This window comes from Dromiciops gliroides, chromosome 1 (assembly GCF_019393635.1).
Source record: "Dromiciops gliroides isolate mDroGli1 chromosome 1, mDroGli1.pri, whole genome shotgun sequence".
Taxonomy (NCBI): Eukaryota; Metazoa; Chordata; class Mammalia; order Microbiotheria; family Microbiotheriidae; genus Dromiciops; species Dromiciops gliroides.
In genome coordinates this window covers 522885450-522911287 of record NC_057861.1, presented here as the reverse complement: position 1 = coordinate 522911287, position 25838 = coordinate 522885450, and the positions used below count along the sequence as shown (strand labels likewise).

At 38.8% G+C, this 25838-nt stretch overlaps 1 protein-coding gene across 1 annotated transcript in view; it reads right to left on the bottom strand.

Annotated features, from left to right (window-relative positions):
* The window catches only part of PCSK5 (proprotein convertase subtilisin/kexin type 5), a 649923-nt gene that overhangs the window by 410982 nt on the left and 213103 nt on the right, over nt 1–25838 (bottom strand). Inside the window, 1 exon segment of the mRNA XM_043976670.1 lies at nt 2417–2505. Within this exon segment, the coding sequence (XP_043832605.1) occupies nt 2417–2505 (89 nt within the window).

The window sequence follows — 25838 nt, the reverse complement described above, 5'->3', positions numbered from 1 at the left end:
TTCCCTATTACCTACCAGATCCTCTCTTTAGCAATTGCTCTTCACAACCTGGCCCGTTCCTACTTTTCTAGGCTTTTTGAGCATTATTCCCGTCCATGTATGTGCTCTACAATCTAATTACATGGACCTAATTGCATTTTTTCATACATGACACTCATTTTCTCACCCCCATGCATTTGACTTGGCTGTGTTCCCTACTCTGAAATGTTCTCTCTTTCCATCTTCACCTCTTTTTTCCCTTGGCTTCCTTTAAGACTCAACTCAGGCCCCCAAATCAATAGGAGGCCTTTCCAAGTCCTACCAGTCGCTAATGCTTTCCCTTCTGACATTCCCTACCATCCACTTTGTATTTATGTTGTATGCACCTAGTCACTTATGTATCTCCCATCTTATAATGTGATTTCCCTGAGGACAGGGATGGTTTTTGCCTTTCTTTGTATCCCTAGAGCTTAGCATAATATCTGGCATGTATTTGTTGACTGTTTGAGATAGATGGTGCCTGGGTTCTAATATTAATAGCTGAAGAGATAGAAGTTAATAAAGTTCAATGACACAGAATGGAAAAACAAGCAGGAGAGATTCCATGGAGATTCTAGGTTTGGGGAATATCTTAGCTTTAAAACTAAGGGAGCAACTCCTCTAGGAATGAAGGAGGAAGGGGAAATGAGAAAGGAAGGGCAAGAAAGAATAACCTAACTCTCCTCTTCTGTTAGGAAGAGAACAAATTTCTAAGGTTTGCTTTGCCATTTTTTTTAAAGGATATGTTTACTATTTCTGCTTTTCCACATTTGGTTTGAGGTTTTTGTTTTTGTTTTTTTTTGTGGGGCAATGAGGGTTAAGTGACTTGCCCAGGGTCACACAGCTAGTGTCAAGTGTCTGAGGCCAGATTTGAACTCAGGTCCTCATAAATCCAGGGCCAGTGCTTTATCCACTGTGGCACCTAGCTGCCCCCTGTTTTGCCATTCTTAATGAGTCCTCTCTTCTTATTTCCTTTGTATTTATTAGGACATCAGAACATTTTGGTGTTGATGTGTTATAGAAGGAAGGGGGGTGGAATAAGCAGAGATCGGTTCAGATTCCAACTCATACTTACTATCTCTGTGACCATAAAATAATTAGTCAATTTCTCAGAGTCTCAGTCTATTTATTTGTAAAATGAAGATCATAATTTACTGCCTGCCACAAAGGTTCTTTTAGAAAGTATTTTCCAAGACCTTACAATGTTACATGTGTGAGTTGTTACATTTTTGCATGCTAAAGACCATTTTTTGATTTTTAGAAAAAGAATAGGTTTCTCTCAGATAAGTCATCATTTACTATCATTTTAATTTTGAATATTTCTCTTTTGGTTTCTTCCTTCAGACCATGCATATATAAAGAATGTTAGCATGATATAGAGGAAAGAGAGTTAGATTTAGAATCAAAAAGTCCTGGGTTCAAACCCCACCTTTAATATTTAATAGCTATATGACTACAGGAAAGTCATTTAACCTTTCTGAGTCTCAGGCAACTCTCTATATTATTAAATTATAGACAGATAGGCTGATCTGCCTTGTCAAAAGTAGGTCCCCTAACTACAAAGTCACTGGTCCTTAATATACTGATACAAACATGCACAAATACAGAGAGACGCAGACATATAATTCTTTTCAAATAGATGTTATTTAAGAGAAGTGAGCTTTATTTGGACCAATGAGGCATTTTTGTTGTTGTTCAGTCATTTCAGTCATGTCTGACTCTTCAGGACCCCATTTGGGGTTTTCTTGGAAGAGATACTAGAGTGGTTTGCCATTTCCTTCTCCAGCTCATTTTATAGATTAGAAAACTGAGGCAAACAGGGTTAAGTAACTTGCCCAAGTTTAAAATATTTAAACAAACTCATAATATTGGGCATGTCGAATAATTCATAAATATTTTACAGTATTTGTTTCTTGTGGCCCTAGTGTTGAAAATAAGTGGACATCTCTGCAAAGTCGGAGCAGAAGGGCCAATTAAATACTCCTCCTGTTTGATAGATTTTTCCAAACCAAATCTTTCCACTGAGAGGCAACTGCCTGGCGTGCTTATTATTGATACTTCCCACCCAAGCACCAGATGTAATGTTTCAGCACCGCAAGGTCAAGGTTACTACCTCCACAGAGGGCGCTGACAATCCCTATGCCAATTACAGAGACAAGTTTCTGAGTGACCACCCCTGAAGGCTATAATTGCTTTTAACCACATGCATATCACGACCATTTTATCCTTGGCAACAGCTGAAGAGTGTTATGCAAACACATTTCTACCTCTGTTCAAAAACCTTGTTGAATACCTCTCAAGAAAAAAAAGGAAAAGGAAAAAGAAAAAAGGAAAAGAAAAAGAAAAACAAAGGTACTTGGATTCACTTTCTCTGTTGATACAAGTCTGTTTCACATACCTCCAATCTTGGCGTTGAATGCAATCCCTACTGTGCAGTGTGAGTTGTTTGCTGCAGCTGCCACTTCCCCAGCACAACGGGTCCCATGTCTGCAGGCAGAACACACACAATTTTTCTAAAGTAAGTAACACCATCCTCATAGACTTAAGGCATTGATTGGTAGGTACCATTTGAGCTTAACAATTTGGATTCTGGATACTTCTGGATGTCTCAGACCCAAGGAGTACTTATGGTTTCTACCACACAATTTTAGCACCGAGTTATATTGTCTCATCTCATTTGGTTTCTTATTCATTATTCTTCTGTCCCTGGATAAACTGGGTAGGCACTTAATAAATGTTTATTGACTGGCTGACTGGGGAGCTGTTTAGGTCATCTCCTTGGCAGCAGGAATCACTAGATTTATTCCTCTTTTGTGTCTCCCTGTAACTTTCACAGTGGAGCATGTAATAAACAATCAAGGAATATTGATTGTTTAATTGATTGGTGTTGAGATCAAATGAGTATTTCTCCGTATTTTAGATTATCTGCTTTAACCAAATTCTTTGTGCCTTATTAATAACACTTCAAAATACTACTCCATCTCCCAGTCTCTCATCCATCAACTACTTCACAACCCTCTGTTATGTTAACCTTCCTTGAATACAAAATCTGATATAATTTCCCTATAGAAAAACCTTTGATTCAGTAAAAAAAAAAAAACAAAAACAAAACCAAACAAAACCCCACATTTATTACGTGCCTATAATGTGAAAGGCTCCAGGGATATAAAGTTAAATAACAGGACCCATGACTTCTAGCAATTTACATTCCATTTAGGGGTAGGAAATGATGAAGTCAAAGGAGAAATCTACAAAGTGTGCTCTTGGAAAATTTGAGAAGACTTGAGCAAATCTGGGAAATCTTTACAGTGGAACCAGCATCTGAGCTAAGCCCTAAAGGAGAGAAGTCTTCTAAATGACAGAAATGAAAAATATATTCGAGGCATCAGGAGCAGCCTGTGCAAATGCAAGGCGGCCAGAGATGTCAGGCGTTTTAAGTTAGAGAACCAGCCAGTTAACACTGTGGGGTTAGAATTTTGGATGCATGAAGAGAAGTAACGTGAAAAAAAAAAAACAACCAAAAAACCCTGGAAAAGTAGATTGGAACCAGAGTATAGAGGGTCCTAAATGTCAGAATAATGAGACCACATTTATCTCCATAATAAGGAAGTCAATTTAAGGTTTTTGAGCAAGGAAGAAATAAACCTATACCTTATTAAAAATTTTGGACTTCCTATTGTCCGTTGAATAATGTCTATATAGGGGCAGCTAGGTGGCGCAGTGGATAAAGCACCAGCCTTGGATTCAGGAAGACCTGAGTTCAAATCCGGCCTCAGACACTTGACACTTACTAGCCGTGTGACCCTAGGCAAGTCACTTAACCCTCATTGCCCTGCAAAAAAAAAAAAAAAAGAAAGAAAAAAAGAAAGAAAGAAAGAAAGAGAAAAAAAAAAGAATGTCTATACTCCTCCACCTGACAGTCAAGGTATTATCCAATCTCTTACCAACATAATTTTCCAGACTTATCTCCCACTAAACCTTAATAATTTCCCTATGCTCCAGCCAAATTGGACCAATTATATTCCCTAAACATACCCCTTACCTACCTCTGGCTGAAATGAACTCAATCCCCCTTTCCTTTTTTCAACTGTCAAAATCATATATAACCTTCAAGGTTACCAGAAATTTTATTATCTCCAAATCCTTCCTTGATTCTCTATGGCCAGAAATAATTTCTCCCTTGTCTGGACTCCTGTTACATTTTATACTTCATTACATTTTTATCATAATTTAAAAAATAAATATGTATATTTTATAAAAATTTCCTATAGCAGCTTTCTTTTTTTCCTTTTCCTTTTTTGTGGGACAATGAGGGTTAAGTGACTTTCTCAGAGTCACAAAGCTAGTTGTGTCAAGTGTCTGAGACTGGATTTGAACTCAAGTCCTCCTGAATCCAGAGCTGGTGCTTTATCCACTGCACCACCTAGCAGCTCTTACAAACCTTTTCATTCCTCTTTAATACTCCCATGGTTCCTTCTCCTACCATCTTCTCAGTTGAGAACCTTGCCTCATATTTTTTTTTCTTTTGTTTTTGTTTTTGTTTTTTGGTGGGGCAATGAAGGTTAAGTGAATTGCCCAGGATCACATAGCTAGTAAGTGTCAAGTGTCTTGAGGCCAGATTTGAACTCAGGTCCTCCTGATTCCAAGGCTGGTGCTTTATCCACTGTGCCACCTAGCTACCCCCTGCCTCATATTTTATTGAAAAAATTAAGGTCATTTACTGAGAGCTCTCTTCTTTCCCTTCCTCTTTATTGACATCATTTTCAGATACCTACAGCCACAGCCACTATCTCCTCCTTCCCCTCTGTCTCAAATGAAGATGTGGCCTTACTCCTTACCAAAGCTAACCACTCTACCTGCACAAGCAATCCCATTCCATCTCATCTCCTCCCACAGATTACCTCCTCTATCATCCTCAGTCTCTTATTTATCCTCGATCTCTCCCTGTCTACTGGCTATTTCCCTACAGTCTGTGTCTCTCCTATGTTCAAAAAAACCCTTCAATCGATCCATCCATTCCTACTAGCTATCATCTCATATCTCTCCTTTTTGTGGCTAAACTCTTCGAAAAGGCCATCTATGATGCTTCCACTTTCTTTCCTCTCATTCTCTTCTCAACACTGGGCTATCTGGCTTCTGAACTTATTAATCAACCCAAACTGCGCTCTTAGAAGTTACCAATGACCTCTTAACCAACTGACCTCTTTTCCCCCCAATATTCATCCTTCTTAACCTCTCTGCAGCCTCTGAAACTTTCAATCACCCTCTTCTCCTTGACATTCTCTTCTCTTTAGATTTGTATCACACTACTCTACTCTGGTTCTTCCCTTATTGTCTGACCACTCCTTCTCCTTTGTTGGATCTCCCTTCATCCAGGTCATACTCAAGAAGCATGGTTGTTGTCCTCCAAGGTTCTGTCCCAGGCCTTTTCTCTTCTCTCTTCTCTCCTTTTTCCCTTGGTGATCTCATTAGCTCCCATGGATTCAATTATTATCATTATGCTGACAATGCTCAAATCTACTCATCCCACCCTAACCTCTCTTCTAACCTCCAGACTCTCATCTCCCAACTCCTTATGTGAATTCTCAAACTCTGTTTCCCATAGAGAGGTTAAACTCTCTCTGTATAAAACAGAACTCATTTTTTTTCTCCCAAACTTTCCCCCATTCCAAACTTCCCTATTATTATTTGAGAATCCTCCCATTTTCTGAGGCTCACAACCTACATGCCATCCTCAATTTCTCAATCTCCTGTCACTTCTTCCTTCAGAACATATCTTGTATACATTCTCTTCTCTGCTTTGACAAAGTCATCACCTTGGTGGTGGCTTCATTGCCTCATGCATAGACTATCACTACAGCCTTTTGGTTGGTCTCCCGGCCTCCCTGCCTCAAATCTCTGCCAACTCCAGTCCATTCTCCGTTCTACTGTCAAATTAATCTTCATGAAGCACAAGTCTGCCCGTCATCCCTCTATTCAATAAACTCCAGCGGCTCATCATCACCTCCAGGATTAAATATAAAATCCTCTATTTTGGCATTCAAAGCCCCCTCCTACCTTTCCTATGTACTTATACCTTATCCACCTCCATATAATCTTCTGTCCAGTGATACAGGCCTCTTTCATGTTCCCTACACAAAACACTATTTCCTGACTTTCTCTCTTGCTGTCCTACATGCATGGAATTCTCTCCATCCTTATCTCTGCCTCCTGGATTCCCTGTCTCCCTTCAAGTTGTGGAAATTTATTTTGATTTGGGGACCCTACCTTTAGGCTAAGATTGGAAAACCTTAGGCCCTCAGGGTCTCTCCCCCTCCTCCTCAGCTTCAGCTGAGTGAAAAAGCCCCGTGGGCTGTACAAGACGCCAGGTCAGACAGCTGGGGGGGGGGGGAAGCCCCAGCTCCCTCTGACCTGAGCGGAGCTATCCGAAAGATCCCGTATAGCCTGTGCTGAGGTGAAGCGGGACTTCACCCCCCCCCCCAACCAGCTGCAGCCCTGGCTGGCGGATTAGCTTGGTCTGTGGGGGCGAAGGAAGCCCGGAGATTTTAGTGGAGAGAAGAAAAGGTATATATAGACTTGGGAGTTAGACTCAGGGGGGTGACTAGATAAAGAGAGGCTGACTAGAGGGGAGCGCGGACAAGGACAAGGACGGAGGAGAGTTCGGTTCCAGGCTGAGAAGAGGTCAAGAGGGTGGCTGACAAGATTAGAAAGGGGGAGGGGGGCGGGGGACGAGAAGACAAACAGTAACACAGGACTAGGAGGGATGACAAGGTTACAGGCCTTATTACAAACAAGGGAAAGTGTAACGTGCCCTGAGGCCGGAGGCGGCTTATTGTATTCAAGAAGTTAGAAGCGCAGCAGGTGGGAAAGAGACCACAGGAAAGCAGTCAGGTTTTACGTTTTATTTCCCTGTATTCTTAAGTTTCAACAGTATCTCATAAATAAACTCTGCTTTGATTATTTGGTTAAGAGGCTTCTTAATCTTTAGATTATCAATTTGGGAGTGGAGCAGTGTGGTGGAACTTTATAAACAGCCCACATTAAATTAACGAAGTCAGATAGCCAAATAGTCAAAAGTCCCCAGATTAGTCCTCCAGTCAGCCTCAGCCCCCAAATTAGCCCTAGTTAACAAAATATTTTCACATTTGAATGGCGACTGCGAAGGGACTTATGGCCCAATTATAATTTTTCTAAATTTATCGTTTTTCATATAATCATAATTTTTCATAAATCCAATTATATATAATTTTCCAGGTTAGATATAGTTATTAATAATTAATTTTTTTTACAAAGTCCCAGCTAACTTTCTACAAGCAGCCTTTCCTGATCCGCATCATTGCTGATGCCTTCCCTCTGTTGATCATCTACAATTTTTCCTGTATGTAGCTTGTTTGCACATGGTCTTTCACATCTTGTCTCTGGCATTAGATAGTGAGCTCCTGGAGAGCAAGGACTGTCTTTTATCTTTCTTTTTATCCCCAGTGCAGCACAACACATAGCAGGTACTTAGCAGGAGATTAATAAGTGTTTATTCACCGACTGTCTTGCACAGAGTAGACGCTCAGCATATATTTGTCCAATGAATGAATTCAGAAAGAGAGGGCTCTAAGCAGACATTTCAAAAAGTTCTATCTTCATAGAAAGGCACCTGGAGGGGAACTTAAGAGATCATTTAGTCTGATCCTCTCATTTTACTTCTAAGAAAACTGAATCTCAGAGAAATTAAGCCCCTATCTTGTAATCAGATTTAGAGATGTAGTGACTTTGTGGTCATCTTGTCCAGCCTCTTCAAAAGATGAAGTCAAAGGATATTAAGTGATATTCTTGAATAGTTTCCAACTTGGGGGAGCTATAGGACTAGAAGGATAGTCACAGAATTATTGCAAGGGGAACATATTTGTTGTTGTTGTTCAGTCATGTCTGACTCTTTGTGACCCCATTTGGACTTTTCTTGGCAGTAATACTGCCAAGAGTGGTTTGCCATTTCCTTCTCCAGCTCATTTTATAGATAAGGAAACTCAGGTAAACAGGATTGTGACTCACCCAGGATCATATAGCTAGTAAGTATCTGAGGACAGATTTGAACTCAGATCTTCCTGACTTTAGGCCCAGCACTCTATCTACTATACCACCTAGCTGCCCCGAAGATGTCCATATGCAAATCTATAAATAAGAAAGTATACTTTCTGTAGGCCAAATAAATCATAGTAGCATCTTCTATATATTTGAAAACTAAATGAGCAATATACTTCACATAAGTCTTACTATTATATCTATTATATATGCACTACTACTATATTATATGTATGTACTACTACTATATTATATATTGTATATATGTACTACTATATTATATATATATATATTGTATATATGTACTACTACTGTATTTTATATATTGTATATATGTATTACAGTTATTCCTTCCACATCATGGGAGGGTAAGCATGCAGTGCTCCCATGATCTGGAAAATCCATATAAATTTTTTTGGCTCTCCCTTCATACTAGAGAAGAAGTCTGAATGTTTTTCTTTTTCTTTTAAGGAATATTTATAGTATATTACTGTAAAATTTAGGTTGATAGTATATAATACCATACATATATTTTATACATTTCTGAGTTTCTAAACTTTTTCTTCGTTGTTCGTTGGCCTTTGCGTTGTCATTTGTGGTTTCCATAAAACTCCCCCAAATTCCCATTTAATTTCTCATGCCAATTCATGACATATAGAAACCATGATGGGGAAAGTGATGATGTGGAAGGGATAACTTATTCTAGTTTTCAAATGTATAGAAGATGCTGCTATGATTTATACAATATTCATTTAATGCCTAAGTTATAGTAGTTTCTTTTCTTTATGTATTTTTTCAGTCAACAGATCTAAATAGCAAAACCACTCTGAGGAAGAAGGGTTCTCCAGAATTTTCCTTTATATTAAATAAAAGAGGTCTTTGTACTTGAAAAAGTTAGGAATGGTGAGTTAAATGAAATAACCAAGGTCACACATCTCACTGGTGCCACAGCTGGTACTCATCTCCCAGTCTGCTTATTACAACACGAAGCCTCAATGCATGCTGTTCTCTGGCATGGGATTATGCTGATGAGGGTACCATTTTTGTGAAAAAGGAAAATATCTGACTCCCAGCCTCTGCTGCTGATTCATGCATTTTAAATATCAGTTAAGTCGTATATTACATTCTGCAGTAATAGCAGGTCCCAAATGCTGGCTCTAAACTATTTAAACAGCCCACAGTGTTCAGATGACAATGATCTTTTCTCTGAGGAAAAAAAGTACCAGTCATCTTTGTTAAAAAAATTTATACTCCAATTTGCACTGATTTGGCTCAGTGTTTTGACTTGGATGTAAAACAGGGTAAGGAACAAAAGGATAACAGTGTGGCCCAGTTGAAGTTCAAGTGAATGAAAAATTTTCCTTTTATTTCTAACTCATGGGGAAAATGGGTGGTCAACAACAGCTGTATCAAGGATGCTATTTTAGTGAGAATAAAAAAAAGATTCAATTCAGGGTGTTTACCCTCTGGGGAACAGGCTGACCCAGAGCAACAGAACCGTTTGGGACTTGGCATATAGAAAGCCTGGCCACAGTTGAGTGGCAGAAGGTGAGGAGGGCAGGGAAACTAGAATTCTGGTCCTTTTTTTTTTCAAAACTAAAAGGCTAAAAACATTACAAACCCGCAGATTGCAGCTAAATATAGTCAAATAAGAGGGGCAGCCTAGAAGAACGGTGAGAGAACTGGCATCAGGGAAGCAAAGTCCTAGGGTCAAGCCCTGCCTCTGACGTTATCCTGGTTGTGTGACAATGGGTGAGTCACTAAACTTCTCAGTGTCCCCAGATAACTCTCTCCAAGATTCTTATTTGTTGACAGTTGTCAGCTTGCTCTAGTTCTTAGAGGGAGTTTCCTCACTAGCGCCTCCTTAATCAATGAACTCACAATTATGAAAACAACAAAAATAATTTTGAGAGTTAGCCTTTTCCTCTCTCCTTCCATCCCAGAATTCCACATTTGGTCAACAAATCATCTTTTCAAATACCTTGTTGTCTTTTTCACAAGCCTTTCACAGAGGCTTCCAAGAGATGGCAATAGAAATAACAGACATTGAGCATGAACTCACATTGCCTAAGATTTAAGGACACTGGACTGCAGACAGATTTGGATCTTATTACAGTCTTAGCTTAGAATATTGCCACATGATTCTAGTGCCTGATAATTATAGTATTTATAATTAGAATTAATTTATTTAAAATGTATTTTTATAAAAATATTAACTAGAATTATTTCTATAAATAATAATTAGGATTATTTGTCCTAAATATAGTTTGCTTTGTATATATTTTTTTTCATGTTGTCTCTCCCATTGGATTATAAACTTCTTGAGGGCAGGGACTAATTTTTTTTTTTTAATTTTTAGTGAGGCAATTGGGGTTAAGTGACTTGCCCAGGGTCACACAGCTAGTAAGTGTTAAGTGTCTGAGGCCAGATTTGAACTCAGGTACTCCTGACTCCAGGGCCAGTGCTCTATCCACTGTGCCACCTAGCTGCCCCTAGGGACTAATTTTTGCCTCTTTTTCTATCCCCGCTACATAGCATAGTGCCTGGCACATAGTAGGCACTTAATAAATGTTTATCGGTGATTGATAAATACATGGAGGAGGCATAAAACTCATGAAATATATGGTCCAATGGATGAGATCACAACTGAGTACAAGAATCAGGAAACTTCATGGTATGATCCATCTGGGCATGGTGCTAGGACTGGAGTCAGTAAAATGAGTTCAAATCCAGCCTCAAAAACTAGCTGTGTGACCCTGGGCAATTTATTTCACCCTGTTTGCCTCAGTTCCTCATCTGTAAAATGAGCTGGAGAAAGAAATGGCAAACCACTCCAGTATCTCTGCCAAGAACCTCACTCCCCAAAAAAGAGCATCACAAACACACCTGAAAATGACTAAACAACCAAAATGGTGCGTCACAAGATTTAGAGACAGAGAACCTAAATTCACTTCCTAGATCTTCTACTTACTGAGTTCAAATCCAGACTCAGACACTAACTGTGTGACTTAGGGCAAATCGCTTAAACTCTCTGGGTCTGTTTGATCATCTGCAAAATGTAGAGATTGGACTAGATGATTCCAAAAGATCATTTCCAATTGTAACTCCTATGATTCCAGGAGGAGGTAGCAGGTAGGAAATATGTAGGATCTAGAAGACAGTGGTAGCAGTGGCCATGGATAGGATGGATGGTGAAGATGATATCAGAGAGGAAGAACTAACAAGGCTGATAGAATGTGGGAGATAAGAAAGAGGGGAGAGGCTGATTATGACTTTTTTTTTTAAGTGAGGCAATTGGGGTTAAGTGACTTGCCCAGGGTCACACAGCTGATAATTGTTAAGTGTCTGAGGCCTGATTTGAACTCAGGTCCTCCTGACTCCAGGGCTGGTGCTCTATCCACTGTGCCACCAAGCTGCCCCTGATTATGACTTTCTAATAAGGACTTTAGAGCAGCTGGATGGCCCTGCAGTCAGGAAGATCTGAGTTCAAATGTGGCCTCAGACACTTCAAATCCAGCCTCAAAAAATTAGCTGTGTGACCCTGGGTAAGTCATTTAATCCCTATAGTTCTCAGTTTTTCATTTGTAAAATGGGACACACCAGAGAAGGAAACAGCAAACCACTCCAGCATCTTTGTCAATGGAAAAGTCCATGAGGTCATGAAGACTTGGATGTGACTGAACAGCTGAACAACAATGACAATAAGGTCTTGAGAGACAGCATGGCAGAGTGGATAGGTAGCTTCAGAGCCAGGAAGAACTGGGTTCAAGTTTACTAGGCAGTTTACTTCACTTCTCAATGTGCTAGGCAACTAAGAACATAAAATTGTGATGAAGATACCAACCAAGACTGGCAAGACAATTTACTCATCTAACAGTTGAGTTGCCTCTATCAATGTTATCAAAGAACCAGTCCCTATCCTTTGGCTAACAGGAACATGGGAGTCTAAGAATTTCAAAGAGCAATTCTAGCTTGTCCACAAAAGTGTTTGAGCTAGTTGCCTAGCAGACGAGAAGGGATGTTGAATATAGAATGAGATGGCTTGATTTCCAGGTTAATTGCGACCTCGGTCTGATAGTCAACAACCCAAAGAAGCAGCCTGGGTGTGCAGCAATCACTCCTAAGGGAGGGAGTTGAAGTGACTTTCTAGGGACTTTGGGAAAGGCATGATTTTAAAGAATCACTTTTCAACATTTATCTTTAATAGCTGGTACCATTCCTACATGAGGTTGGGTCAATAGTAATTGGATACCCATCATCTATGAGTTGCTTTTATTTTGGAAAAAGGTTGAGCCCAGTTTGACCTTTTAATCAAAATCATATTTGTAAAACCATTTTGCATAGGATGCAGAGAGTTTGGGGAAGAGATGAATATAGAAGTTTTCATGTATATTTGCTAAAAGGGCAGCTAGGTGGTGCAGTGGATAAGAGTCCAGGCCTGGAGTCTGAAAGACTCATCTTCATGAGTTCAAGTAAGGCCTTAGACAATTACTAGCTATGTGACCTTGGGCAAATCACTTAACCCTTATTTGCCTCAGTCCCTCATCTGGAAAATGAACTGGAGAAGAAAATGGCAAACTATTCCGGTATCTTTGCCAAGAAAACCCCAAACGGGGTCAAGAAGAGTCGCATAAGACTGAAAAATGACTGAACAAAATATTTGCTAAAGGTCATCTTGAGCAACAATTCCTAATTGCCCATGCTTTGCAGTCTCAAAGCCTGAATGCCTGCTGAGGGATTTTGCAACACTTTTTTTTTTTTAAGCTATGATCCTATTTAGTTTGATGTTTAGTGAGGTAGATGGGACTTTATTCTTCTATTACTATTGATGACAATATATTGTACCAAACTTGGGTGATAAATTATTCAACTTGAGTTAGAAGGAAGAAAAGTGCTGGGAATCTTAAAGATGAGAACTGATAAAGAAGGGAATGCACCCTGAAAACTGGAATGATACCACATCTCCAATGCAAGAACTTACCAAAGCTCATTCGGAAGGAAATTACTTTATACAGTGAAGCACCTTTAGGAAGCCAATTAAGGTAATGCTTTCTGAAGTGATTGCAGTTATCCATACTCCATGAAGCCTTGGCATCCCTGGCCTATTCATCCTTTTGATCATAGTAGAAATCATTTTCCCTCAGCATTAGGCAAACCTAGCTTCAATTCAATCCAATAAGAAGCATTCATTCATCACCTGCTATGTGGCAGGCACTGTGCTAATCACTGCGGGTACAGAGAAAACAAGGAAATAATGCCTGCCTTCAGGGATATTGTATTCTGGGGAGGGGGGAACAAAGAGTTACATAAATAAGAATGTAAAGAATATATACAAAATAAATAGAACATAATTTTGGTAAAGACTGGAGTGATGAGAGCACTATAATGAACAAGGAGATTAGGGAAAGACCTCTTATGGGAGATGGTTCCAGACTTAGCCTTTAAGGGAAGATTGGAACATAACTAGCATCATCCGAGATTGTGGCTAGAAAAGGCGGTACAATCTAATATGGGAAGACTCTCAAGTCTGGTTTTTGAGAATGTTGATAGTGTTATGGGGGGGGTAAAGAGGAGACAGAATTTCAATTAAGTCACTTAGATAATGGAAGCTAATTTGGAAGCCACAAAAATTGCTCTAAAGCCTTAACAGGACTGTGGTATAGTAGAAAAGAGCCCTTGACTAGGACTGAGAAAACCTGGTTTTGTGGTGCAACCTAAATCTCAGAATCCTAAGATTAAGTTCTAAACAAGAGAAGATATTAATAAAAATTGAAAATACAATGTGGAACACAACAGATAATATGTTTAGCTCACTGATATTAACATCATTAGTGTATCTTATTAAGGTATTGGAAAATATGAAAAAGGCTGAACAATGTTTTTTGGGGGGTGATAAAAATCTTTGTGGTCCTAGATATAGGTAATCTAAATTTGAGGTCAGAACTTGCTGTTTAAAAAAAACCAAAAAACATTTTAAGACCTATTTCAATACCAGTGGTTTCTTTTGTGATTTAATGTATTTCATTCTATTAATTTTGGGGGGGGGGGCAATGAGGGTTAAGTGACTTGCCCAGGGTCACACAACTAGTAAGTGTCAAGCGGCTGAGGCTGGATTTGAACTCAGGCCCTCCTGAATCGAGGGCCGGTGCCTTATCCACTGCACCACCTAGCTGCCCCCCATTCTATTGATTTAAAAAAAAATATTCTGAAAAGGGGCCTATAGGCTTCACCAGATGCCAAAGTGGTCCATGACTCAAAAAAGGTTAAAAACTCCTGTACTAGAAAATGTTTTTAAACAAAATATGCAAATCTATGCAAAGTATGCAAAACTTCTCCAAATTAAAGTCTTTTTCTTTTTCTTTTCTTTTTTTTAATGGGGGGGAGTGGTGGTTAGTGAATTGTGACTAACAATATCCCTTTATTTTTTTGCCCTAAAATTTAGGGCATCTTGAAACAAAATGATTAATATACTCTTGCTCACCTGGGGCTAAAACTCTAAACGATTTATAGGAAACCAACTCAAAATGACTGTCTTGCCAAAGTATATGCCTACATAACTGAGTCTATAAGAAGACAGATAAAAGTATATCTGATACCTTCCAGAGACCTGTCTGGGGGCAATATGATATAGTAGAAAGAGTAATGGGTCTGATGTCTGAGGTTCTGGTTTCAAATCTCACATCTGCTAATACAGAGTGATCTTTCACAGACCTTCACCTTGCAAGCCTCATCTATCTTATCTGTAAAATGAGGGAGTTTGGTGTAGAAAGCCTCTGAGGTCTCATCCAACTTGAAATCTATGAGCCTACAAGCTCATCTTAACAAATTCCAGTCTATTTAACAAAGCCCTTCAAATGATCAAGAAAAGACAGAATTTTCTGAGGTATAAAATGACTATAAGGAGAAACACTTTGCTAGAAAATCTTTGTACTTGTCTTCAGTATTATGGGCCATATGGTGTAGCAGATTGGAAACTAACGGGAAGTCTTTTCCTCACTGTCTTTCATATTGGAGCATAACCTGGAAGGCTATCTATTAAGAAGTAATGAGGGTCAAAAGGAGTTAATGTAAGAGATGATCCGGCATTCCTTCATATTTCCAAAGGATGATAATTTTGACAAAAAAAAAAAGAAACCCAAAATCCAGTGCCACCCTCATCTGAATTCCTTCTCTCATTTGGCTACTACTTTTGTTCAGGTCCTCATCATCCCCTCTCTCCTAGATTATTCTGTCTTCTTCCCAATGGATCTTCAGACCTCAAGTCTTTCCTATTCCAGACCGTTTTCCAAATAGCTGCCAAAGTGATCTTCCCGAAGCACAGATGTGACCAATCAACTCTAGTGGCTTCTTATTGTTTCTAGGATAAAATGGAACTTCTTCCGCTTAGTTTTTAAAAGCCATTTACAACCTGGCTCCATTTGACAATTCTTCTGGTCCTGCACTCTGCAGTACAGACAAACTAGCTTTCTTTCTGTCCCTCATACACAACACTCCATCTCTTATCTCTCACTTTGAACTTCCCATCCCCTTATACCTAGAAGGCACTGCCTCTTTATCTCCTCCTCTGAGTTCTTCCCTCCTTAAAAATTTAAAATTTAATTTATTTTGTTCCAAGCTTGAGAAATAAAACAAGCATTTCCATAACATGGTAGAATAGAACAAAAAAAAAAGGTGATTATTTAAAAAAATGCAAATCTATTATGTCCAACTTGCTATTCCTTTTAAATAAAGTTATTATGTAAATTTCTTTTTTCCCCACCCCTCATCCTAGAGATGAGTACCATTAAACATGAATATATATATGTAAATATATGCATATATTTACATGTATACATATGTTTTTATATATATGTATGTGTGTATATATGTATGTAAAACCATTCTATATATGCTTCTATTTAACAGTTCCTTCTCTGCATGCAGTGTCCTCCTTCATATGACTTTTGTAGTAAATTTGGATATTTATAATAATCAAAATGACTAGATCACTCAAAGTTATGTTAGAACAAAATTGCTGTTACTGTATACAACATTCTCTTGGTTCTGTTCATTTCACTCGGCAAATCTATCCATGTTTTTCTAAGATCACTGACCTTAAACACGATTTTCTGCATAAAGTCGTTCCTGATTGCCCCAATACTACTGACCTCCCTCCTCAACTATCTTGTATTTAACTTACATGTGCATATATATTTTATATACACACATATATTGCATATTTGTGTATTTGTATTTATTTACATTATATATCATCTATCTATCATCTCTCTCTATCTCTTTATCTATCATCTGTCTCTCTATCTATCCTTTCTGTCTTCTCCCAAGTTCTGTAAGAATAGGGACTGTTTCATTCTTTGTACTTCATATTCTCAGAACCTAGTACAGTGTCTGACACATATCAGGTGCTTAATAAATGCTTGGTGATTGATTGATGTTAATTATCTACCATGTGACATGATTAACTAAAGGGTCTAATGAAACTCAAGAGAAGTAGCCCAGATTGTTCCAGCAACTACAGCTAATTCACATCTCTAAAGTTCTTTAAAATTTACAAAATCCTTTCCTCATAATCTGATAAAGTAGGATAACTTATTATCCCCATTTTATAGATGAAGAAACTGAGACTCACAGATTAAATGACTTTCCTGTCATCTTATGCAAAGTCTAGTACCCTTTTCATAATACTGAAATATATTTTTTAAATTTTTTATTTGTTTTGTGTTTTGGGGGGCGGGGCAATGAGGGTTAAGTGACTTGCCCAGGGTCACACAGCTAGTAAGTGTCAAGTGTCTGAGGCTGGATTTGAACTCAAAGTCTTCCTGAATCTAGGGCTGGTGCTTTATTCACTGCTCCACCTAGATGCTCCCTATAATACTGAAATATATACATAAATATCTGCTCATAAACAACTCTCAGCATAGGCTAAGAAACTCACTTTTTTAAGGCTACTGGTTTGTTTGTTTTTTTCTGGCCAGGTTAATGAGGATTAAGTGATTTTCCCAGGGTCACACAGCTAGTAAGTGTCCAGTGTAAGGCTAGTGGCTTTTAAACTGAGATTTATCAAACTTTTATCTGATTCCATATTACCTGCCTGGAGAATTCAGGATATCTCTCTCATATCTTCCCTCATGGAGAGCAAATTCCTAGGATGAGGGGTTTAGAGCTGGAAGAGACCTTAGAGGTCATTTAATCCAACCCACTCATTTTACAAATGAGAAAACTGAGGCATAGACAGGGTAAGTGATTTGCCCTAGATCATACAGCAACTAAGTATCTGAGACAGGATTTGAACTCGGGTCTTTCTGACTCCAGATCCTGTACTCTCTTCACAATGCTATCTAGCCTTGATTCATAAAACAACGTGCTGAAAGTCACACATTATCTTCCACATATTTGAAAATGTATTTCCAGAATACCAAAAAAACAAATGGAGGGGAAAAAAAACCCTGCCTTTTTAAAGAATATCTTTTTCTGTAAGACATCTTTCTGATTCACTGGGATGAATGTCACCTGAAATCCCAGGAAACAGAAGCAAATGCAATTTTCTCTTTTTCTACCAAAAGTTCCAAATATCAACATTTTCATTTTGACTCACAGGATTCAGTCCTGGAAAGGGCTTTTGGTTCCGTCTGGTCCAATCCCTTCCTTAGACAAATGAACAAACAGAGGCCTCCAAATGGTGAACTGATTTACCCAAGGTCAAAGGGGTGGCAAGTAGCAAAATGAGAACTGAAATGGCTTCTCTGGTTCCAAGTCCAACACTCTTTCCACAACACAAGTCTAACCTTGATATTTCTTTCAATATAACATGTTGTCTCTATCATAAATATGTTGCATCCAAATACTCCAGGCAGAAGCTTCAGGTTGAAGTCCCATTTTTTTTTTCTCTCTTTTGAATTGATTTGCTTATAATGTTATATTACTCTAATTAAAAATGAATCTAATAATTAGAGATCAACCAAGCACAGTAGGTACTGAGAGGCCAGTTACAAATCTAAAGATAATGAAAGAAATAATGACCTGTATCAAATTGCAGTTTCGATTTTTTTTTCAGGTCTATTTATCCTCAAAAACATTTTTCTTTTCAAAGTTGTATGCTGAAGAAACATAATGCTGCCTAGATAGTATAATTTATTCTGTGCATTCACACAATGCTTCAGCCTGATATACACACGTATTTCTAGGTGGATTTCCATTTTAACCAATATCACAATGTCCACTTGTACACAATGAGGTTATTACCATGTTCTGGTCCAGACTAAGATTGTTTTTGTGATTTAGACACATTAAATTCTGTCGAATTAGAAACTCTGGGTAACAGTTCCTGCACATTTAGCAGTCAACCTATTGAACAGAGATGTTTCCTTTTGGGGAATTACTTAGGTGTGGTGACCACATTTAAATAACTGTACAATGCTGTGTGGTGTACAATGCGGGAGAATGAGGGATTTCTAATCACAGGACCTGGGTTCTGAGGCCAACTCTGCTACTTTTTAACAACCTCTGAAGTATTGGGCTAGTCACTTTAACAGCTCTGGGCCTCGGTTTCCCCAGCTATAAAATGGGAAGGACTTCACTGCCTCTAACGTCCATTCCAGAACTGAAGCTCTGTTTTGTGACATTTCACTGGATTTGTGGATGACCTTCCTACACACAAGATGGATTGCAACTCCTCCACACTTTCTCATACTGAGACATTGTTGCCCCAATTTCTCCATAGTAGATCTGCCCAAAATACCCATAGCCTTGCCTGTGCTTCCTTTGAGATATCAAGGATACCAATATATCATGCGAGCAATTTGAATGTTGTCTCTCATTCTTGCTACATGAGTGACCCTCATCTTTTTCCAGGAATGTTTGTCCCCAGATACCTCTCCGGGATATAATCCTACTTCATTTGCAAGTCATAACTTGCTGTAACCTCCTTACAACTATTTGCATTTTGCATTGCCCTTTGGGCTACTTGCAATCTTTATTCCTCTAAGGTTGTGCCTTTCCACGGTTCACAGCCACATAGCATCAGTAGGAAAATATTGCTATTACGGATACGGGCATTAGCAACAACGAAGAGTTTGGGATCACTGGAAGCATGGCATAATTTCCCAAATGTCATCCAGTCTGATTTCATCTTCCTTTATAATTCTTTGCCCAGCTCACTAATACATTGGTGGTCCCTGTCCAAGATCCCTATACTGATGAGCTGCCTTGACAGACTTTTCAGATGGGTACGTGTTAAAGTCTTTATTAAAAAAGATCCAAATAATGAGACTATTTGTTAATAATAGAGGGTTTCAGAGGACATGGTAGAAAGGGCAGATGGAGCGGCTTGGGGCCTGATAAAGACTAGAGGTGAGTTAGATAAGGATGGGATTTGGGGGGAAGAACAGGTAAGGGTAGGTGTTTCAAAGGTAGATGGGTCTTATGAGAGATCATTTGACTGAAGTAATTGTAGGCAATGGAGAAACCATCTCACTCTTCTCCCCCTGACCTCTGCCACTATTACCTTTTTTCTTTTATTTTTTTTGCCTTGGCCTTTTATATAGCCACTTTTCCTGATGACCATTAAGAAGCCACAGGTTAGGGGCAGCTAGGTGGCACAGTGGATAAAGCACCGGCCCTAGATTCAGGAGTACCTGAGTTCAAATCTGGCCTCAGACACTTGACACTTACTAGCTGTGTGACCCTGGGCAAGTCACTTAACCCCCACTGCCCCACAAAAAAAAAAAAAAACCAAAAAACCAAAAACCAAAAAAAAAAAAAAAAAAACCAAGAAGCCACAGGCTGGTACAATAGAAGCAGGAGAAAAGAGGGGGCAACCTTTCTATGGTACTGGGAGCAAAGCCCTGGCTGTCCCACCTTAGACCCAAATATGCCTACCACTACCTTATTCATTTGACACAATTTTCATCATCTTTAAAATGAGGAGGGGTTAGACTAGATATTCTTCATATCTTTGTCTTTAAATCCTAACAATCTATGAGACTGTGTATTTTCTATGTCCTATCAAGCTCATAAAAATTTAATTCTACCTGTAAACATTCTTTTTTAAGAGGAAAAGTAATTGTGTGACTGTGTGTAAAAGTGAATGATTGAGTGTGTTGTTGTTTTTGTTCAGTCATGTCTGACTCTTCGTGACCCCATTTGGGGTTTTCTTGGCAAAGGTACTGGAGTGGTTTGCTATTTCCTTCTTCAGCTCATTTTACAGATGAGGAACTAAAGTGAACAGAGATAACCTTCCCCGGGGTCACATAGCTAGTAAGCATCTGAAGTCACATTTGAACTCAGATCTTCCCTGACTCCAGGCGGGTGCTCTATCTACTGCACCACCTAAATGCCCCAAGAGTGTTGAATACAGATAAAAGCATACATATTTGAAAGGTCTAAGACCACGTGATAGTGACCTGAACTTATCTCAGAAACAACCAGAAAAGTCATATTATCAGCACCTCTGTGACCCCTGCCAATGCTCCCTTATTCTATCTTTGCAGGTCAGGTTATAGGCTGGGTAAGGAATGGCTCAGGAGATTGGGAGATTTGGGCAGTGCCCAGGGGGTCACTGATAAGAAAAGCTCTCTTGAGAGGGGAGAGAAGTGTGCAAAGAAGGGCTAAATCACTATCACGATGATGGAGTTTGTGTGCATCCTTTGCCTTATAGCCAATTTACAATGTATGTCAAAGCTGTTACCCACCCTAAATACTTCTCTCTCAAGTCTTTGCCGGGTATACCTTGTTAACTTAAAATATTGCTGCTTATTTAGTAAAGGTGATCTTCCCTCATGGGAAGAATTTGATAAGAGAAAACATGTCAAACTCTGACATGCATGCTAACTATTGGGAACACTTCACTGAAGTATTTATGCAGTTTCGCAGGTCTGCGATGGGGATTTCATTTCCTCAACTGATAAATTATTTACTTCACTTGCATGTGAGACAGCACTTATATAATAGCCTAGATACACAAGTGCCCCAGATGCATAACTTTGGTCCAGAGAAGCTATTTTGCCCAGTGAGATTTAATTTAAGGTGAGATGCTGGTATGGGGAAAAGATCTTTAAACTACAAGTGGGAAAGAAATGGGTATATTGAACCCTATTATAGCTCTTCCTTCTCAAGTGAATGTCCAAAATAAATACTGTTATGTCAAATTAAACAGACTAGCTTTGCCACTTATTGGCTATGTGACCCTGGGTGAGATATTTAGTCTCTCTGGGCCTTAATTTCCTCATCTGCAAAATGGGCTGGATATGACTAGATGATATTGGAGGCCCATTTCAGTTCCTCATTCAAGTCAGCCTATTTTCTACATGATCTATGACTTGCAGTGGTAGGAATAACAGTATTTTTAGTCAAGATTCAGGGAAAAAATAGGTGTAATCTTCTGACACCAAAAAGAAAAGTTTAGATTTGTGTTTAAACTTGAGAAGTCCCCAGAAAGGGCAGCAGGCAGATGGAATAGGAGACTAGATCATTAAATCAAGAGGAAAGGATTATAAATACGTAAATGTCCATAGCAAAATAGCTTCACTTTTTCATGGAACTGGAAATTGTTCCAGTGTGTTTCAACATCAACTCTTGTTTATTCAGTATAGGATTGTCCAGGTCATGTCATTGCTTATCAATATCTCCCACCACAGTGGTTCAGCAGAAGAGAGAAGTAACTAGAATAATAATTATTATTACTATTAAACTGGCATTTGGGTGGTACTTTAAGATTTGCAAATATTATCTCATGACAACCCTGAGAGGAAGGTGTGATTATTATCTCAATTTTACATGTGAGAAAACTGAGGCAAATAAAGGTTAAGTAACTTGCCCAGGGTCAAATAGCTAATAGGTATCTGAGGATGGATTTGAACTCAGATCCTCTTGAGTATAGACCCAGGACTCTATCCAGTGTGCCACTGAACTTTCTCTGAATAGGCCAGGCCATACTGGAACTACTTCACAAACATTCTGATGGAAGGAAAAGAGACTGAACCAATTGGCCAAGTGCAGGATTCGGTTATTTAGGGATTTCATGTATGCATACTATATTTCAAAGCTAGATTATAGCTTCTATAATCATAAAACTGTATCTCATTTAAAGGGGAAAAGGAGAAAATGGGTTGGCAAGCATTTCCTTCTCTGCCTCCCACCCTGGCCACTTTAAAACTGGAGAATTCTGGATCCTCGCTGTTAACCAAATGGTATTCACAGCTCTCAGCTGGCACTGGGCAGCTGAGAATCTAAAACTGAAAATGCTTATTCCATTCCCATTTCCATGGAAACCAGTCACCAACTGGTGAAAACAAGGTAGATCAAGTTTTTGAACAAGAATGTTGAAATAATTGTGATTTTATAACTTCCTTTTTGCCTTTGGGATGGGGAGGGTGGCTGGTGATCCCATAAGCACACAGAGATGTTTGTGCAGATAAACAATTCACTATCTCCTTATTGTCAAAGCTTTTGTTTGTGTTCAGAGAACATTATTGCGATCCCACTGGAGGCTTTTGTCGCTCTTTGGAGGAAAGCGGACATATAAAACCAATAAATAACATATATAATAAAATGAGTAAATAAAACATAAGGTTTTATGGATTTCTGCCAGGAAACCTCGGGGCAGTTGAACAAACCTCAGAACCCCTTTCAATTTTTGTAATAATGTTTCCCTTTCCCTCATGTCTCACAGACAGTGTCTGAAGGAAGAAATGTGCTGAGCACAGGAGAGAAGACTCAAAGTCTTGTGGGGACTTTGAAGCATTCAAGTATTGGAAACTGCTATGAGCAGAAACACTACAAAAATCAGGCACTTAAATGAATGAGACAATCAATTTTCATTGAAGGCATATGATCATGGATACTCATCCTTTATAAACACAAACCACCTCCTAAGCTACCTTCATGTATTTGACTGTGGAACTCTTGTCTTTCTCTTAGATTTATAAAAGAGATTCCCCATGGAACAGGGACAAAATTTTTATGTTGCTTGACGGATGACAAATTTAAAATAAGAGTCTACAAATGAGTCCTGGCAAAGTTGTATTTAGTGTCATAGACCTCAAAAGGACCATAAAGACATTACATCCACACATCTGCCACAAGGAAGAGCCAGGTGCTAAATCCCCTAGAAATATAGGTGTCTTTTGTTTGTTTGTTTTTTAAGGAAAGAATTCCTGATTTCAAATAGGGCACAGCCAGGCAGATGAGGCTGCTTTTATTGGTCAGTTTTACCTGAGTGGTTTTATTACAGGAGAGGGTTCTGAGAGAGGGTGGGGGAAAGATATATCAGAAATGACTGATTTTTTAAAAATAGATGTCAATAAAACTTTTTCTTTTAAATAAAGTAAATACAGAGAAGAAGCCTTTTAGCTACTCAGACTCATACTCTTGTGACTCAGAAACTTTTTTTTCTTTTGGACTTGCCTGTGATTTCATTGGGAACTCTCAGTGAAATAATTCCCTCTACCAACACAAATCAACTCCTACTCTGTAATTTATAATCTGAGAGTTACCTGGGGTACAGACACACCACATGACTTGTTCAGGATCAAACAGCCACCTTATATTAAAAGTATATTGGGGACAGCTAGATGGCGCAGTGGTTAAAGCGCTGGCCCTGGATTCAGGAGTACCTGAGTTCAAATCCAGCCTCAGACACTTAGCACTTACTAGCTATTTGACCCAGGGCAAGTCACTTAGCCCCAGTTGCCTCACCAAAAAAAAAAAAAAAGTATATTATATTAGGGGGCAGCTAGATGGCCCAGTGGATAAAGCACCGGCCCTAGATTCAGGAGGGCCTGAGTTCAAATACGGCCTCAGACACTTGACTAGCTGTGTGACCCTGGACAAGTCACTTAATCCTTATTGCCCTGCAAAAAAAGGGGAGGAGTATATTTTATTAAATATTATATTATTACATATAATATACTTACTATATTACATATTGTATTTAGGTATTTCCTGCATGCATACTATATTTTAAATCCAGATTATAGCTTCTATAATCACAAAACTGTATCTCATTTAAAGGGGGAAAGGAGAAAAAGGATTGGCAATCATTTCCTTTTCTGCCTCCCACCCTGGCCACTTTGAAACTGGGAAGAAAAAAATATATATATAATATAAAATATAATATGTTAAATGCATATACATATATATAAACATACATACACACATATAAAATATGCGTGTGTATATGTATAGGCAGCTAATTACCCATCTACAACTCCATGGTGCCTCTCCTTGGAAACTTATACACAGGAAATCCTAGCTTGTATAATTCTTGTAATTTCCACTGCCAAACTCTGCTTTCTTTTGCTTTTGTTTCAAGAGAAAAAGCTATAGGGGAATTTACTTATCTTTGCCTGACAGGGACTTGGAGGAAGACACATAGAAAGAGGGATGATATTTTAAAGGAAATGTAGGTAATATCCAGAAAGCTGAATATGATAAATTCACCCTCAGATATAGAACATGAAATACTAAACCTCAAGAAAAGTTCTTGAGGCAGCTAGGTGGTGTAGTAGATAAACCACCAGCCCTGGATTCAGGAGGGCCTGAGTTCAAATGCGACCTCAGACACTTGACACTTACTAGCTGTGTGACCTTGGGCAAGTCACTTAACCCTCACCTCACCAAAGAAAAGGTTTTTTTTTTCATCTTCAAGATGCAAACAAGAGTAGTATCTCCAAAGGGGGGGGGGGGTAGGGCTAAATATCCTAGGAAAACCTCATGTCTACTTCATTCCAAACTTAGAATTAAATTGAATTCAAATCAATGAATAAGTATTAAGGATCCACCTCTATATGTGGATTATAGTTGAAAAAAATGATAGAGGAACTTAGGTTAGAGGTAGTTAGATGGTAGAATGGATCTGAATTCAGAGCTGGGAAGATCCGAGTTCAATTCTTGCTCCATGCAGTTACTAGTTGTGTGAAACAGGGCAAGTGACTTCATTTCTCTATGACTTGGTTTCCTCATATATAAATTTTAAAAGAACTTAACTCATGGTATTATTGGAAGGACCAAAATGAGATAACATATTTGAAAAGCTTTGCAAATGTCAAAACGCTATATAAAAGTTATCACCACCACCACCATCATCATCATTGTTGTTATTGTCATCAGAACAGTCTAGTTTGAAAAGAGGTCCTGACACTTAGACTCTTTGTGATCCTGGCCCGGTCACTTCATCTCTCCAAGCCTCGGTTTCCTTATTTGTAGAATGGGAATAATACGACTAACACTTTATAGAAACAGTTAGGCAGCATAGTATGTCATTTAAAATATTGGGAGACTAGCCTGTTTCTGTCTAAATGATTGGGGAACTAGGCTGGGGTTTCTAAGATATCGCTACTTATAAATTGATGGCTATTGCACCCATTTAAGTAGTAAACATTTATTAAATCATATTAAATGTTAGGAGAGCATTGACCTCATTTAACAGAAGCCGAACCCCCCACCCCACCCCCAGCAGCATATTGTCTCTAAGAGAGAGCACATGGCTCCAAGCAGAGTTCAGAAGTCCTACATTACTTGGAGAGAGAGCTACGAGACAACCTTCCTCACCTACCACACCACCAAGAATGATGTTCACCTCATCATCTCAGTCTCATTTCCTCTTCCAATAGAGATGGCTCTTACACACTGATCAAAGCTAATTGGCTAGCATCATTCAATTCCATTGGTTGACATGACCTGAGGGTGGTCCATATTAAAATGATCTCTACTGTGATGAAGTCAGAGTCTAGTGAGCACCAGCTAGTTTA